The following is a 17,939-nucleotide window of genomic DNA, read 5'->3' as shown; positions in this document are numbered from 1 at the left end:
TGTTGTTTTGTTTCCCGGCCTTAAGGGAATAAGCCATAGTCCCAGACTGGTTTACCACAAATCGCGATAGCTTTTTCAAAACAGAATTATGGTTCATATAACCCGCCTAAAATGTTAAGCATTAATACCGATTTAAATCTCTATTTTGAATTTTATTTGCTTCAATATATTCGAGATCTAATTTTTATTATGATCCTCATAAATCAGTTAACGCTTGAGTCAATAAATTCCATAACTCAGAGCAATATTTGCTTACTCGAATATTTCGACTTTATCACATAGTCTTCATCAGCGAAGTGCTGGTCATTTGAGCGAGTCACGTGACGTAGGATGGTCTCGTGGCACGATGACAGAATTGTACACCGGCGGAATTTCATGTCCCTCGTCCCGGTTGAGCAACAAACCTAATGTTACAAGAATTTGTCCTAAGCCAAATAACACTGTTATACACTACCCACTTTCAGCTGCCAGAATAAGACCAGGCCACCAGACACTAGGGTCAAGAAATAAGTGCATCATAACCCTTTTACTTTTCATTGCTTTGATTGTCAATTCAAAACTCATTGTTTTTGCTCTGCAAAATATTATTATCAGGTTGTTATTTTGGGTACTATTCTATAAAAGGCACACAGTTTAATGTCGATTTTAATGGATATTGCGTTTGTTGCGATCAATTAGTTAGTGGTTCTTGCATTAATACACATACATGAAAAATATACTTTCAACATTTAAATATATAAACATGATTTTTCTCTTTACGAATAATAACTTTAGTCTGTACGAATGTACTCATAATAGCTCAAAGAGAAGCTTCTTTTTACAGCAAAGAAACGATTTCTGAAACCGGTTTTTGCTAAAAGTATGAGCATTTCTGAAAAGAAAACTGGGCTTATTGTATATGCCGTTAGTGTCGTCCCAGATTAGCCTGTGCAATCAGCAAGGGTTTATCGTGGTCAAAACATTATGCACATGTATAAAACCAGGGTTTCTCAGAATAAGGCTCATATAAGATATGATTTCAGAGTTGAAAACACCTGTCCACTATTCAGCATGCGCGCCAAGCCAAGTCTAGACAAGGTGTGCTGGCAGTGGGCGGATACCACATATCCAGAGAATGTTACGCCGGAGAACGTCCGCCGTCTCAAACTGCATGTGTGCGAGATGGGCTCTTTTGAACGGCAGTGTAAGGGAAATCTAAACTGCATCATATGCATTGGTATGCATTTGATTCTCTTTGTTTAAGAGATTTATGTGTTATTATGGCCAGGCCTTATTCTTTTTAAAGTACTTATCTGATTTCTTCTAGACTGACAGGTGAAGGACCTTTATAAATGTCTATTGTAGAACAATTGCGTGATTCTGTTTTTACCCGATGTAGAAAAAGATGAAAACGGATCTGTAAATATTACTATTATTATTATTTTAAAATGATACAAACATGTAATGTGAAAAAAATATTTTCATTTTTTTTAGTCAAGTCCGTGCAATTTTATAAAAAAAGTGTTGTTATATTTAACAGCAATTAGTATAGTATTTTACTGACCTGACTATACGTTTATTTTTTTATTAAAGAAAATTAACATTAAAATTTAAATGTATTAAAATGGGATTTGATAAGTCAGTGCCCTAAAACTCTCTGAAAACCCCCTGTTTTTCAAAGTGAGGGAATAATTTCCCCTTACTTTTGGATTTCTAGAATAGACACTGTTTCATGTTAATGTGCTCGTCTAGAAAGTAATTTCTATTGCAACCAACTTTTGAAGAAGTTAAGATTTTTTCAAGTATTAAAAGAAGATTTTCTGCTGGTTTAATCCAGCCCTGTTGTACGTAAAGGTCTGTGTTAGTATCCAAACATTTGATTTGGGGAAATTGGTGTGTCTGTTGTTGTTGTTTTTATTCATCGATTGGGAAATGTGGAGGCCTTTCGAAATGGAAACAAGAGCAATGTATTGATTAAAATTGGGAAACTGATGTTGTGTTGCCTTTGCTAACAAATTCTTTAAAATTGAGAATGAAACTGTGTTCAATATTATAAAAACCAAGGTTCAACTTAAAATTCTAGCTGATTAAGGAAATGAACTGAATATTGCAATCTGTTTGAAAAAAATATGTGCTTATTATTTATTTGTTTGGAAATCTTCAATTGGGAATTTTAGATTGCCCAAATTAAAACATATATATAGGATCTGACACGGAATGCATTTTCATACCATTTTTTCATTATATGAGGTCAAAAAATGTGTGAGTTTGCAAGCTTACAAAATATTCGTGGATAGGTTTTTCAGTTAATCTATCATGGTATGAAATTACAATTAAGGTCACATGCTTTTAAATAGTCAAAGACAATAAATGGTTAAGTAAGCTTTCACAGGAAAAATGTTTACATTGTGTAATGCTACTTGACATTGCATCCTCATATCAGCATAATAAGGTACCACAATCAGTCAGCTAAACAAAAAGTCTAATATATTGCTTATTACACATGTATAACGTAAAAAATATTTAAGCCGCGCTCTGGGAAAACAGGGCTTTGTGCATGTGCAATCAGTGTCCCCTTTAATTAAAGTTTGCCTTTTGTTTTAAAGGAAATCTCTTTTAAATTAAAATCTAGTTTAGTCGGAAAGTGTTGTCCCTGATTATCCTATGCAGACTGCACATACTAATATTAAACAACACTTTACACACGTGCATTAAGTCGAGTTTCCAAGTGTATGGTTTATTTGCATTGGTTATTGGCGTCGCTCTGGAGAGCGGTGACCAGTATGTAAAAACAATAATACTTGTGAAGCAGGTTGCATTTAAACAATGATACTTGTGAGGCAGGTTGCATTAAAACAATGATACTTGTGAGGCAGTTTGCATTTAAACAATGATACGTGTGAGACAGGTTGCATTTAAACAACGATACTTGTAAGGCAGGTTGCATTTAAATAATAATACTTGTGAGGCAGGTTGCATTTACACACTGATTGTTGTGAAACTATCATTTTAAAGCACAAATGAATTAAAGAAATCATACAATGCATGTGACTGATTGTTTCAATCCCCCAGATATAATTTGAAGGTGACATAACACAAACTTAAACTGTTACCGTCAGGTTTATAGATAATTTATATCATTATTTGTACATAAAAAGTTATGCGATGCCAAGAAACAATCATACCGATGGCATATTGACTCTGTAAGGCGTGAATATGGGGGGGATCTCGGTACTCGGCGGGCGAATGTAGAATTACCGAAATCCCTGGCCTAAGTGATACTTTTTCAACCGAAGTCACCAGAGGGGATATTGTTGATAGTTTTTTGTCTGTCTGACTGATTTCTACAATAAGTAAGCAATATAATTATTCTTTTGACTCTTGCAGGTTTGTACAGCGGGGATTTCGGTACCGGCGCGTGTCTATGCTCTTGTGTAGAATTACCGAAATCCCCGCTAAGAGGCAGCGTATGGTGTCAAGAGTGCTTAAAAAATAATATTTTTATCATTATTTGTTAAATTGTACATTAACAGTTATGCGATGCCAAGAAACAATCATACCGATGACATATTGACCCTATAAGGCGCAAATATGGGGGATTTCGGTACTCGGCGGGCGAATGTAGAATTACCGAAATCCCTGGCCTAAGTGATAATTTTTCAACAGAAGTCACCAGGGGATATTGTTGATAGTTTTTTGTCTGTCTGACTGATTTCTACAATAAGTAAGCATTATAATGATTTTTTTTACTCTTGAAGGTTTGTACAGTGGGGATTTCGGTACCGGCGCGCGTCTATGCTCTTGTGTTGAATTACCGAAATCCCCGCTAAGAGGCAGCGTATGGTCTCAAGAGTGCTTAAAAATTAATATTAATATCATTATTTGTACATTAACAGTTATGCGATGCCAAGAAACAATCATACCGATGACATATTGACCCTATAAGGCGTGAATATGGGGGATTTCGGTACTCGGCGGGCGAATGTAGAATTACCGAAATCCCCCCTAAGAGGTTACTTATGCTGTCAAGTGTGCTTAATAATTAACATTAATATTATTTTTAGCACGTCAACATTCAAGCAAAGCCAAAAACCAAGAATACAAATGATATTTTTGACACTTTCAGATGTAAATTTGGGGGATTTCGGTACTCTGTGGGCGAATGTAGAATTACCGAAATCCCCGCTACAAGTCAATATTTTTCAAAAGAAGTGGGCTATTGTTGTTAAGTTTTTGTCTGTTCCTCTTCTTTCTAATATCAAAAAGCCACCCAGATGATTTTTTGACACTTGAAGAGCTTAACAGCGGGTATTTCTTTACCTGATCGTGCTTGTGAAAACATGCACTATGAATTCATACTCGGAATCCCAATAATTATGTATATATTTTAGTTTTTCACTACCAAACATGGATAAAAACAATTTTCATCAGTGAATTGATTGTATTTTGCAATATTCTATCTTAATATCCGCAGTATTTTGATAAATAATAAATATTATTGGGGATTTCGGGGGATTTCGGGGGATTTCTGGGGATTTCGGGGGATTTCGGTAATTACGGGGATTTGGTATTTCTACACACCGATAATTTTACATGTATTATTCCAGACGAATTTTCGATTTTGTCCCACATAATTTGACCACTGCGCTTATCACGCAATTTTGCATATATACTCACTATTTTGGTGTATTAAGGCTGTGTTGTTTTTATTTCATCAACTTAAAACCTAGACACATTAATAGTACTGAACACTCCCATTACAGTTACTAACACAGAAAATAAATAACCGCTGTAGGTGTAGAAGATACATCATATGTTTAGATACTTACGAATATTAAATCAGTTGAACAGTTTGAAAAAAAACTAATACATTTAATGATGGTATGAACTAATTTCAGATGACATATGTAAAATAATTCGTAACGGATGTACGAAAAACGACGATATTTCATAAGAGATATAAACTAACAAAAACTACATTAGTAAAATGTTGGAATATAAATTCAGACTGTCGAAGTACGACTTGAATATATACATCAATTGTGTTGAAGAATATTATACTAAGATTCATAATGTTAAGTTCAAATTAGGCCGCAAATGCAATAACATTTCCTGTGAAAATTACTGTTTTGCATATTGCATCTTTAGATTTTAAGCATTTGTTCAGACAGTCTATAAATACTAATTTTTTAATTTGTTAAGGTAATATAATTCATTTTTGTTAAATATATAGCTGCGTTGAGAACATTATATATAATAAATGCTTATTTTAATAATTTTAATATTCGGGCAGTGTTATCGACAGAGCGTAGCATAAATGTTTTGTATATTATTTTATATTTAGTTGAATGAATGGTCATACAGTTTTAACATTCCGAAGATCGAGTTATTTGATTGATTGATAATTATAAACAACAGCAGTGACAGCAACAACATAAACAATAATTTTAGTTATTATTCAATTTAATAACATAATTTTTTAATGTAATATGTTTGCATACATTGATATTGTAATTTTCAGTGATTGGTTTGCTAAAATGAAATTTTGAGAAGAAAGTACAAAATTAATAAACTTAATTCGCATGTAAATATGTAAATCAATTTAAATGTACAATATTTATAGGTTATTAGACGTTTCACTGTACAATACGGAGATATATTTGGACGAGCACACAGTTTGACGTCATATTGGACGAGCCGTAAGGCGAGTCCAATATGACTTCAAACTGTGTGCGAGTCCAAATATATCACGTATTGTACAGTTTAAACGTCTAATAAGCTTTTTATTCTATATCCCTTTCTTCAGCTCTTTGTTTCATTTTAATTTTGATTTTAAAATGCTTTAATTGCATCTATGCTATTTTCAAGACCGTGTGAGTCGATTATAGTACATTCGGATACTTTTTCTCGGTAACGGCTTTCACGCTATAAAACAATTGCTTAGTGCACTTGTACTCAACTGTCCAATATGGAAAAAATACAGACTTTTTGGATCCAATACCGGAATATATTGGACGGTCACGTGGTACATATGAAGAATGCCGATTGGATGAGTTTATTGGATATAGAATAAAACGATATATTATTCGTTTTTATATTTTCTTAGCTGGTATTTATATTTTCTCGAGTTTTGTAAACGTTAGTGATACATTAAACTTAATAAAAAAAGTTTAACTATATACAAGAAATTGATTATTATTAAAATTATAAGCATACTTCACATTTCTTACTGAAGACCGCTCGCGAATTTTGCAATGCCTTATTATGTTTCGACTTTGAAAAGACAGTGTGTTCTTTTGCAACAAATATGCAAAACTCAAACTATATCGCAGTTGGAACACATTTCATTGTAGCACTAGCGAAGTTAGCCTGGTAAATTATCTGTCTCTCTAAGCGAGACTGAACAACGATAGGGTTTCAAATACGTTTTATGTACACGTATAGAGGCGACGCGAAATACGAAAGTATATGTTTTATGTCTTGATGGATTTATTTGAATTAATAAGATATGTTAACTTGATGAATCCAAATGTATTTTCGTAATTATGATGAAATAAAATAAACGAACACGCGAAAGTGTCTTAAAGGGGCCTTTTCACAGATTTTGGCATGTATTGAAGCTTGTCATTAAATGCTTTATATTGAAAAATTTAAACGTTGGACCTAAAACTCTCCAGTAAAAAAAAACAAGAATACAATTAAACAAACAAGGAAAAAATGCAACCCCCAACAGGGCTCGAACCACTCACCCCTGGAGTTCTGGAGTTAAATGTCTCCCGCTTAGACCACTCGACCACCCGTGCTCATGCTATGAGCAATGCTCGTAGTTTCCCAAGATATAACGACAACAACAGAACTTTCCAAATTATTCAAACGTTTCGCGTTGCAACGCTTTATAATTTTCAGGTTTTCAAATCATCAAAAGATGCATATAATGGATATTTTAGAGCATGGTTTATGATCAGTATTACTATTTCCTCACAAATATCATAACTAAAACGAAAATTTGCGAATCTGAAACAACTTTTTTGAATTTTGTCAAATTAACCAAAACGTAAAAAGGCCCCTGGCTGGTGTCACTGACTGGTGTCACTGAATAATAGTATGATAGATGGTGTCAACATTATAAAGTACATTATATTGTGACAACTATACATTTGTTACTTTTCCAATAGAACAGTTATAGTATCTTGTTTCTATTTTTATTCAGTCGTGTGTATAACAAAATAAGAGATTATCGTCTAAGTATTGTGGACAATAGGCATAAGGACTTTCATATACGTCAGAGGGGGTAATCACGTGACAAACAAGATGGCGAGGTTCATGCCGAGTCAAGTATTTTTCGTTGTTTTATACCCTTTATTACTTGTATTATTATTTTTTATTCCGCTCATTTTCCAGCCATTTAAGGAAGAAAATTACTGGCTTTTATTTTATAGTAATATTCGCTCTATATCTCGACTTTATTCGGTGCGAAATTTCTTAGCGAGATGATCTAATTAGGGCTCCACTAAAAAAAATTACGGAGAGTAAAATTGAGATATACAGCGAATTTAAATACGAAATAAACGCTTATCACCTTTTTACTGATATGGCTGGAAAGTGAGCGTCATTTAAAAATAAACAGAAGTAATAAAGGGTTTAAAACGGCGAAAAATAAATGTCTCGGTATGGACGTCGCCATCTTGACTATCACGTGATTACCCCCTCTGTACGTTGAAATCTATTAATGGGCTTTGAATGACGGTCAGAATACTAAGCAATTTTTCAACAAACAACATTACAACAAATGTTAAACTATCTCTCCTAGGCATCAGTCTGGGGTTAAATACATTGAAAAAAAGAGGTTAATAACGCTGTGAATTTTTATAATTATATTGATGAAATATTTTATATTCAGCATGAAATACAGAAAACAAGCACCAACAACGAACTGTTTTATCAATTATTTAAAACTGAAAATTCAAATTGAAAAAGAATTTGCCCTTAACAATAATACACTTTATATATTTGAACAAAAATTGAAACACATTAAATTTTCATAAGTCCAGTATGCTTTCTACCCACTTTATGCAACTCATCCTTAGTCATAACTATTCTGTTGCTTTTCATTGTTTTTCTTCTTTTTTAATACCTTTCACAAACAACTAAAGAAAAAATACATTTTTTTAATCAAAAGGAAACCACAAGGTAAAAAAAGTATATATTAGCATATCTTGTATAACATTTTTGAACATTATTGCTGCTACACGGTATCACTTTGTTTTATGATCATGTATACATTGTATGTCATATATTAAATAAATAAAAAAAAGCATTACAACAGATCCATTTCCACAAACAGAAGAAGAACCGCAGTTCTAAAAATCGGTTGGTGGAAGTAAGGATTTATTGATCTTATATTCCACATAGCCTGATCAATACAAGATTAATTTATTGATTTATTCAGTAATTGTATGAACCAAGCCACATGGAGTTTGTTTTGTTTGTTGATATCAGTCGATTACAATATTTGTTGAATCTGTGGTAAATTTTTTTTTTGCTTTAGGGCATTGTACTGGTATCTAAGGTCATTGAAATTTCAAGATAAACAACTTTATGAAATGTGTTTTTGTTATTTCACTTATTAGGCCACGTGAAATAATTACTTGCGTTCAAATCGCAGTCATCTTAACTTGTTTACATGAATTCTAAATTATAAATATGTGCAAGTAAATCATGTGTTCAATGATGCTAAAACTATTCAATCAGACGTAGAAAGATTCATAAAATACAACCATTTTCATATTAATCTTATTTGTGTGTTAACATTAAAACCTTATAATAAGAGGGAAAAAATAACATATTTCTTCAGCTCCTACATTTCAACAAAACAAACTTAAAACAATAAATGATGTCTTTCATACTATATATTCTATATTTTTGGGTAAGCGTTTTGCAAGCTAGGTGATATACAAACACGTGTTGTTTTTTTTACTACTGTTTCTTGAGTCCCACAAAACGTGTACAATAAGATAGGAAAGCATTCAAGCCTATAGCTCATGGTCAATGCGATGTTTCAAAGCCAAACACAAAAGGAATTACCCGGTACAATAATATCTGCATATCGGATGATCGGGAATGTGAAATATGTGTTCAGTTCAAGAGATGTGCCATAATGGAAGAACTTGTCATGGATCTGGATCACTGTACAGAAGTAGGCTTCTTTGGACATTGCTTGGATAGCCATTATCCTCGTGATCTGCATGCAAGAAAATACATTTATTACGATTTTGTCTAACAAAAGACATTATTGCGGAACATGCGTTTCTTCAAGTAATGCATCAAAAGGTATTACACACCTAAAAAAACTATTCGCACAATTCTTTTATAGGGGTGTAATACCTTTTGAGGCATTACTTGAAGAAACGCATGTTCCGCAATAATGTCCTCAATACATTTTGCTTAAATAAAGCAAAAGCTATTGTGATTAGAACGCGCAAAATTAATTTATATGAACATTCAATGTTCTTCAAGATTGATTTGAATATTTAAACTAAAACCGTGATCAATCAAATGTGTGAGCTTAAAACTGTCGAAGGCATGTGGACCTAAGATCTTTACACTTAACACGCACTTGTTGATACTTGTTGTGTTGTAAATTTAAGCGCATCTGAACGGGACATTTGTTATTTTGTAATTTGATAGGTAAAAGTTCAAGCAAGGAAACGACAGTATGAAAAAGCAACCGTTTATGTTAATTTAAAGGTTTGATATATATTCGATAAATGTGTGCTTAAACAGATAAAACTCAAATATAAAATAACTATTGCTATGGTGACGCACAGGTCTGTGTATAATATGGATTCGACGGTAAAGACGTAAATTGCTGACTTAAAGTACAGACACGACAGACACGCCGAGATCAATTTTTGTATTTTACAAAACTAACTTGCGATAAAGTTTTGTTTATCGGCCAATAAACAACGATACACAGGTATTCGTATGGATGCTATTCCAAAGGCATATTAAGAACGTGGATTATTTTCTGTCGATATAAAAAATAAATCGAATGTAAAGCCATTTCACTGTAACAAGCATGTTATTTTACGCAGATATGATGATATTAAATGTTTTATAAATATTGATTACAACATTACATGTTTGGGCTTATTCAACCGGAAGGCGTGAGTACCCAATTAAGAATGCTTTATCACGATCACAAATTATGCTTAGTGAAATTGCGAAACCAGTACAGTTTAGGAGAAGGATGGGAGCATATATGCTTTCAGTTGATCTCAAATCACATGAAAACGTTTTAATTTTAAATCCGCAACCGATGCCCCAATGCACAGGACACCAAGTGTTCGATACAAATCATCGTTTCTTTTAGATTAATGCAGTTTGGCTTTCAGGGCACAATTGGCAGACATGATCTCAGGTGACCAGAAGATTCTTAATATTCATTACACCGCCTTCTGAACACCGTAGTGCCGTCGCTTGATTGGTTTGTCCTTCGGCGCTCCAATATTTTCGTGTCATTAGCGTCAGAGTAATGATCTTAGTCTCTCTCCAGAATTGTGCTCTGGCTCAGGGGAAGAGACCTGCTAGGGAGGTTTTTGTGGTGGGTTGAAGTGGCTCCACCGGCAATGCATATGATAAATGTTTGATGAAAATTAATAAAGAAAAAACATACTTCAAAGATAAATAAAAGCACACTAGAGACTTACGGCGACGAACTTTTATGAATAATATATTTAATTTTATAATAGATTTTATGAAAATATATATCTATAAGTCAAGAACATTATAATATTGCGTTCAGAGTAAACGCATCATAAAAAACTTATGTTACTAATATAAACCGTAGCATACTCGTTATTGGAGTATAAAAGCTGCTGTGTTATGTAATTGTTTCTGCAGCAAATTGATCGAATCCTATTTAGTTATCTAAATATTAAAAGACAGTCCTTAGGAATGTGTGAGTTTATCTTGAGGTTTTGCGACATCGGTTCTATAGACGGCTATAAAGAGCCCTTGAGAGCATTAACAGATTCACGAACGTTGTCTATTAGAAATAATTTGAAACAAATTTTGATTGAATGCTTGATAGTTCGGTTGATTTGCAACATAAACACTCTAGGTTTTTTTAAAGCATATATGCAAGTATGCTACATTCATTGGGAAACATTTACTATTTCGCAACGTTTGTCACTCCATATTCAAATAAGTGTATACATTAAGATCTTTTGTTGAGAATAAATCCCAAAATCTAAGGACAATTCTTAAGAATGGAAAAGTTTATCGAAACGTGTTTTTACAAAAAGTTGAAATGGATACAAATGACCCTTACTTACGACGTATATTAGTATATTGTTTAAGATTGAACCCAATGCCTATGTACAATCGTACTAAAATACATCCACAATTTTATGCTGACCCTCAACAATCCTTTTTTATAACAGTGTTTATTTGCTTTAAGCAATTTGGGTTAGCGCGGCGCATAAGGTAAGTTGAAGTTCAATATTAGTCACGCTCTGACCATGGAAACGTCATGATTCCGTACTTTAGACCTGATTGCGTTTCAGAAGATCACAATCAAATAACACAAAAAGAAAAAATATATCACCTTGATAGATAAGATAAAACACACAAATTTATACAAATATGTTCAGCCCACGTAAATAGATGCGTAAATAGAAACGCACCAAATATGCAAGACATTGTAGCGTGCCGTATATTAAATGATATAAATATATGCCATGTGAGATGCCGAATTTTTTATAATGATTTAACATGAAACTAGTGAAAATGAAAGATTGTTTACGATTTACTTTTGTGAAAGGTTGAGCAAATAAAACGTTAAGACGTGTTCGAATTACTTTTGTATATCTACATCGAGTAGTTTCTACCTTACAATATGAAGAACTTAATGCAAATACAAATAAAAAAAATAGCATTATGCAGATTATTTTTGAAACGACAACGTATATACAAGAAGGGCCTTCTGACACTGACTATAAAAACAATAAGACAAAGGACCCACTTAATGAAAGTCATCTGTACAAGGAATGAAAATTACATTATGATTGAGGCGAATTAAGATATCACACACCGCAAATTGTTGTGAAATATTAATTATTTCCAGTTGCAGATAATATGGACTATTGGCTCCTCGTATGATCACCTTTTAAAATAACGCCACGATTGTATCTATCAATAAAATTGCTAGGGTTTTTTAAATTCACTATAACAATATCTGTTGAACCTGTTCACAACATAAAAAAGAGAAAAAAAAATGTTTAATATCTGCTGTTTTATGTTAAAATGCAATATATGTTTATCTGTAACTGAAATGTCGTCCGTATAATTTTATACAAAATAAATTGTCACCTTTTTATGGGCGATTTAATGCACGAACACTTGGTTATTATGTCGTGTATGGCAATCCAACAATTCTAATCTGTATTTCTAAATTACATAATAAAACATGTGTTATTATATATTTTGGGAAAATTAATAGACAGTTCGCAAACAAATTACAAACTAACACTTGTGTAATTGAAACATCATTTACAATCCAAATCAAACCCACATAAACCTTTAAAAAGGGCCACTAGACGGTAGGCAAACATATCCCAGGGGATATGCAGGGGCCGATCGGTTTTAAAACCATCATCAAAGCAACAGTTTCGATGCCATATAAGATGTGTAAGTGTTACCAATACTAAACAATTGCAGAATAAAAAATGATAGATAATGTCAGTATTTAGTCGCTAAAAGTGGTTTCCAAATTTAATTCGATGTCGTATTGTATTCTGTTAAACGAATCGTATTAACTTGTAATGTAGTAAAAATATTGGCAGTATCTCTCAGCTGTTTACAGCTTGCAAATTTAACAGATTTATAAAGATGGTTTAAGTATTAAATAGATTCAAGATTCAAGAGTTTAAACATTTCAAGAAAACTTATGACCCATGCGGATCCATTTTAATGCATGCAATTTGATAACAACATTAATAAACATATATAAAATTATGACAAGTACATAAATTATTATAAATTAATAAAAAAAATACAATCCGAAACGAAAACCATGCATTCGTAGATTTAAAAATGATGTGACAACACGATTTATTGCTTAATATGTGCAATGTTATAGAACATTTATTGTTCAAATGATAGTTCCAAAGTTTTCGGGTGATTTCTGTTTTAATTTAAAAATGCACTGATTTTACATTGTATCCACGTGTTTCACTTCTCAACTCACTTGAGTGCTTATGTGCATGATGTGCATGATGGAAAACGCATTTGTGCAGCCTTTGCATAATAAGCTTCCCCTTATAATTTGCAAAAGTAGCCATTACGTCATTTAGTACGCAACTTTGTACATATACATGTATTCATAATTGAGATAGTTAAATTCAGTATATAATGGTAAACCCCTGTTTAAAAGAAATTAAAAAAAAAACGTGTTCATCTGGAATATGCATGCTGGTATGCGTTGCGAAAGAAAAAATAGAAACTAAATGACAACCAAACGAATTGTTTGCATATGCATGTAAAGAAATTCTGTTCCGAGTGTTTAAAGAACGTTAATGTTATAATAAATTGCACGTTTTATAGGGTGTTGGAAACCCTTCAATTTTCTGCGGTAGTGAATAAACGTGAAAGAAATAATTAACTGTTCTGTGATTGGCATTAACTAACTCAATCGAAATAATACATTACATACAAATAATTACATGAATTCAATAATAAATTATTTACTAACACTGATATTTTATTCATACAAAAGGCACAAACATACGCAATTTAGATGTTCTTTTGTTAAGTTTGAATCGAACTGCGTTTATTTTAGAATAAGGCATTATCAAATCGATTTCAAGTAATAATTTGCAGCTACACGAAGTTTAGTTTGCATCAATTACCAAGTATTAGTCTCTGCCCACGATAAACAAAAGATGTCAGCCAATATGAAGGTTCCATTTCATACCTTGTCTGTGGTTGCCCGACAAATTAGAATAGCACAGGTTATATCCACATTTTTAAGGCGGAGCTATCTTAATTTCGCTCCTATAAACCAGGATGCAAACGCAAATTTTCCAGTTGCATAGTGTGGAATTGGAAAAGTTTCCAAATAATTGTTACAGTAGCCACGTGAGAACAGAGCGACTCGTTACACAATGGTGAGTGTTTTGTTTTAGAAATATCTGAAGGGTAACTAATTTGAAAAATGATAGACGTCGTTTCTGAGTTGTCAGGAAATTGAATTTAAGCCATTTAAACACCAACAAATGTTTTAAGATAAATCTTCAGGCATTACAATATGTTCGATGGCAATAAATTTATTGAACATTTTACGATGATGTTGCGACATAATTCGTTATTGCACAGTACATGACAAGGACAGTGAAAGTATGCATATGCGTTTGGTTAACAATCCATAATAATGCATTTAATTAACTTTTTATATTTTACAATAGAATCTTAATCGTATTGAGTTATTTCTATGGACGTAAAACACATGACTTTAACTGACAATGTCAGTTGTTTATCAACGAGAATGACTTTTGCTTATATTCTGATGACGAAAATCATTTTTTAACTAACAAGTCGAGTGTGTCATTGTTTTCATCCGTTAATTAAATTTGAATGATGGAATAGAAAATGAAAAAATAACAATACATTATGTTGTTATTTCGGGCGTTTCCAGTACCTTTTTATGTTATAATGTAATTGCATCAAATAGTTATAAAGTAAATGCTGAGTGCAAATACCCCAAATGAAAATTTAAAGAGTAACATGACTTGGTATGTCGTGATATATCAGTATAAGAAATACATTTGATACACTTTGTATTAATATTGAACAGTCTCAAAATAATGGTGATTTAGATAACTGTTTAAGCTCATTCTGTGAAGTTATTGAAAATATAAGCTCACCGTTATTTAAAAGGAATTGTACTGACAAAAAATGTTGTGGAAACAATAAGGATGCGGCATATATTGATGATGAATGTAAATTTTTAAAACGGAGTTATTATAAAACTCTGAATACATACAGAAACTCTCCTACAAATGAAATAGAAAAAATATGGTGGAATCAAGCAGTTTTTATAAAAGTACAATTAGAAAAAAGAAAAATATTTATGACAAAAATCAGGCAATGAAACTAGAAAATGCAAGACTAAGTAATGCAAAATTATATTGGAAAATGTTAAGAAATAATAGTGTTAGAGATAATAAACACAAATAAAAAGTAAAGATTTTTTAAACTATTTTAAATCAATAAATGATCCAAATTCATCATTTTATCAACCTGATGAAGATATTTTATTTTTTGAAGACAGATATTTGAATGGTGAACTGAATATCATGTTTGATGAATTAAATGTACCATTTTCTGACCAGGAAGTTATGAAAGCCTGTAAACAAATACACAATGGAAAATCAAGTGGTCCTGATTATCTACTCAATGAATTTTTTAAATTTGGGATTCACAGTTGTAGCTTTTTAAAAGTTGTGTGTACTTTATTTAATAAGCTGTTTGAAAATGGGCATTTCCCTGAAATGTGGAGTGAGGGTTTTATTGTACCATTATATAAAAAGGGAAGTAAGAATGATGTTAACAACTACAGGGGGGTTACATTATTAAGTACATTTGGGAAATTATTTACTAAAGTCATTAACAACAGACTGAATAATTGGGCAGAAAATTATCATGTATATATAGAATCACAGGCAGGTTTTAGACAAAACATGGGTACTATCGATAATATTTTTGTATTACATGGTGTTATTAATTATTTACTTTAATAATGAAAAAAAGAGATTGTATGCTGTTTTTGTGGATTTTACTAAAGCGTTCGATTATTTGGTTCGAAATATTATCTGGTATAAACTTTTGAAACTAGGAGTTCGAGGAAAAATGATAAATATTATTAAATCTATGTATGTAAATGTGAAACCAAGAATCAAATTAGGTAATAGAATAAGTAATGAGGACTTCTCTTGTTTATGAGGAGTGAGACAGGGTGAATCTTTATCACCATTCCTTTTTTCTATTTATTTGAATGATATTGAGGAACATTATATGTTAAATGGTTTTAATGGGATTGATATTGGAATGTTGAAACTATTTCTGTTACTATATGCAGATGATATTGTTATTATGGCTGAATCGGAGGAAGAACTTAATAAAGGTTTGTGCTTGTTGGAAGAATACTGTGATAGGTGGAAACTTTGTGTTAATTCAAATAAAACTAAAGTTATGATTTTTTAAAAAGGGGGACAATTAAGGAGAACTATGAATTTTGCATATAAAGGCGAGGTTATAGAAATTGTAAAATCTTTTACATATTTAGGAATTGTATTTACCACGGGAGGATCATTTACAAGTACTTTTGAAACTCTTGCTGGACAAGCTTCAAAAGCGGTTTTTAAATTAAATTCATATTTACTTAATTTTCCTTCAATCAATATTCAGACCAAATTACAGCTATTTGATCAACTTGTTTTACCCATTTTAAATTATGGCTCAGAAAGATGGGGCTTAAATGAATCCATGACACTTGAGAGAGTACATTTAAGTTTCTGTAAAAAATTATTAGGTGTGAAAATTCAAACTCAAAATAATTTTGTGTATGGAGAACTTGGTAGAACATCCTTAATCGTGAGACGTGCAATTAATGTAATAAGGTATTGGCTAAAAGTTACCCAGTTAGAAAACCATAAATATGTTAAGTGTATATATTTACATATGTGTAACTGTTTGATAAGTAAACCAAATATGCACACATGGGCTAAATCTGTTTGTAACTTGTTGCAGTCCTTGGGATTACATTATGCATGGATAAACCAAGGAGTAGGTGATGATAAGTGCTTTTTATCTCTTGTTAAATCCAGATTAAATGATGCTTTTATACAAAATTGGATGTCTAAACTGAGTAATTCATCAAGAGCAGTAAGTTATAATCTTTTTTGTAAATTTGAATTCCAGCCTTATTTAAATGATGTTACTATTGATAAGTTTAGGTTTAGTCTGTGCCGACTAAGAGTATCCTCTCATAGATTAGAAATAGAGTCAGGCAGATGGCATAAACCAGAATCTATACAACTCCAGGAAAGAAAATGTCAACATTGCAATGTCTTCGAGGATGAATTTCATTTTTTGTTTGAATGTTCCTTATACAATGATATTAGAAAAAAATACATAAAGCAATATTACTGGAAAAGACCAAATATTCCAAAATTTATAGAGTTAATGCAATCTGATAACCAAACAATTAACAGAAATTTAGCAAATTATGTTCATAAAGCATTTATTCAAAGAAATGTCTATAAATATTATTTTGAGTAAATTACATGTCAGAAAAGTTGACTTCTCGCTGTCAATAGCGCTATTTATGTTAACATTATGTTGAAATACATGTATCCTTTTAACAATGTATGTATAGAACTTAATATAGTTTGAATATGATCAATCATGTCATGAACTTGTATTTATTGATGACCACTTGCATGCATTTTGTTTGTATAAATATAGTCAACATACATGTGTACTCATGGACTAATGTCTAATGTATCTTGAATAAACCATATCAGTATATCCTACGGTTGATGTGATAGACAGCCAAGTTGACGAAACGATTGTTTTTGTATTACCATGATCGTGTTATCTTCCAATAATTGACATGAACTGTTAAAAAATATTTAATCGACCTCGCGGAACCAGCTTTCTCTTCAGACGGATAATTGCGCTATTACAATATAGTTATTCCCAAGGGGCACATTCAGCCTTTCCGAATTTTAACCCTTTGCATGCTGGGAAATTTGTCGTCTGCTAAAATGTCTTCTGCTGAATTTCTAAAATTAGCATTTTCTTCGATTTTTTTCAAAGAATACTATCAGAATAGCAAACAGTTTGGATCCTGATGAGACGCCACGTTCTGTGGCGTCTCATCTGGATCCAAACTGTTT

General features: G+C 32.1%; 1 protein-coding gene across 1 annotated transcript in view; it reads left to right on the top strand.

Annotated features, from left to right (window-relative positions):
- Positions 1-1,050: 1,050 nt before the first annotated feature.
- Positions 1,051-17,939, top strand: part of LOC127864050 (neuronal acetylcholine receptor subunit alpha-5-like) — a 33,443-nt gene continuing 16,554 nt past the window's right edge. The window contains exon 1 of the mRNA XM_052403768.1: positions 1,051-1,183. Coding sequence (XP_052259728.1) covers positions 1,051-1,183 — 133 coding nt within the window. The remainder of the gene's footprint in view (positions 1,184-17,939) is intronic.

Source organism: Dreissena polymorpha, chromosome 1 (genome assembly GCF_020536995.1).
Source record: "Dreissena polymorpha isolate Duluth1 chromosome 1, UMN_Dpol_1.0, whole genome shotgun sequence".
Classification (NCBI taxonomy): Eukaryota; Metazoa; Mollusca; class Bivalvia; order Myida; family Dreissenidae; genus Dreissena; species Dreissena polymorpha.
Note: the sequence above shows the minus strand (reverse complement) of the source record. Positions and strands in the feature narration are given on the sequence as shown.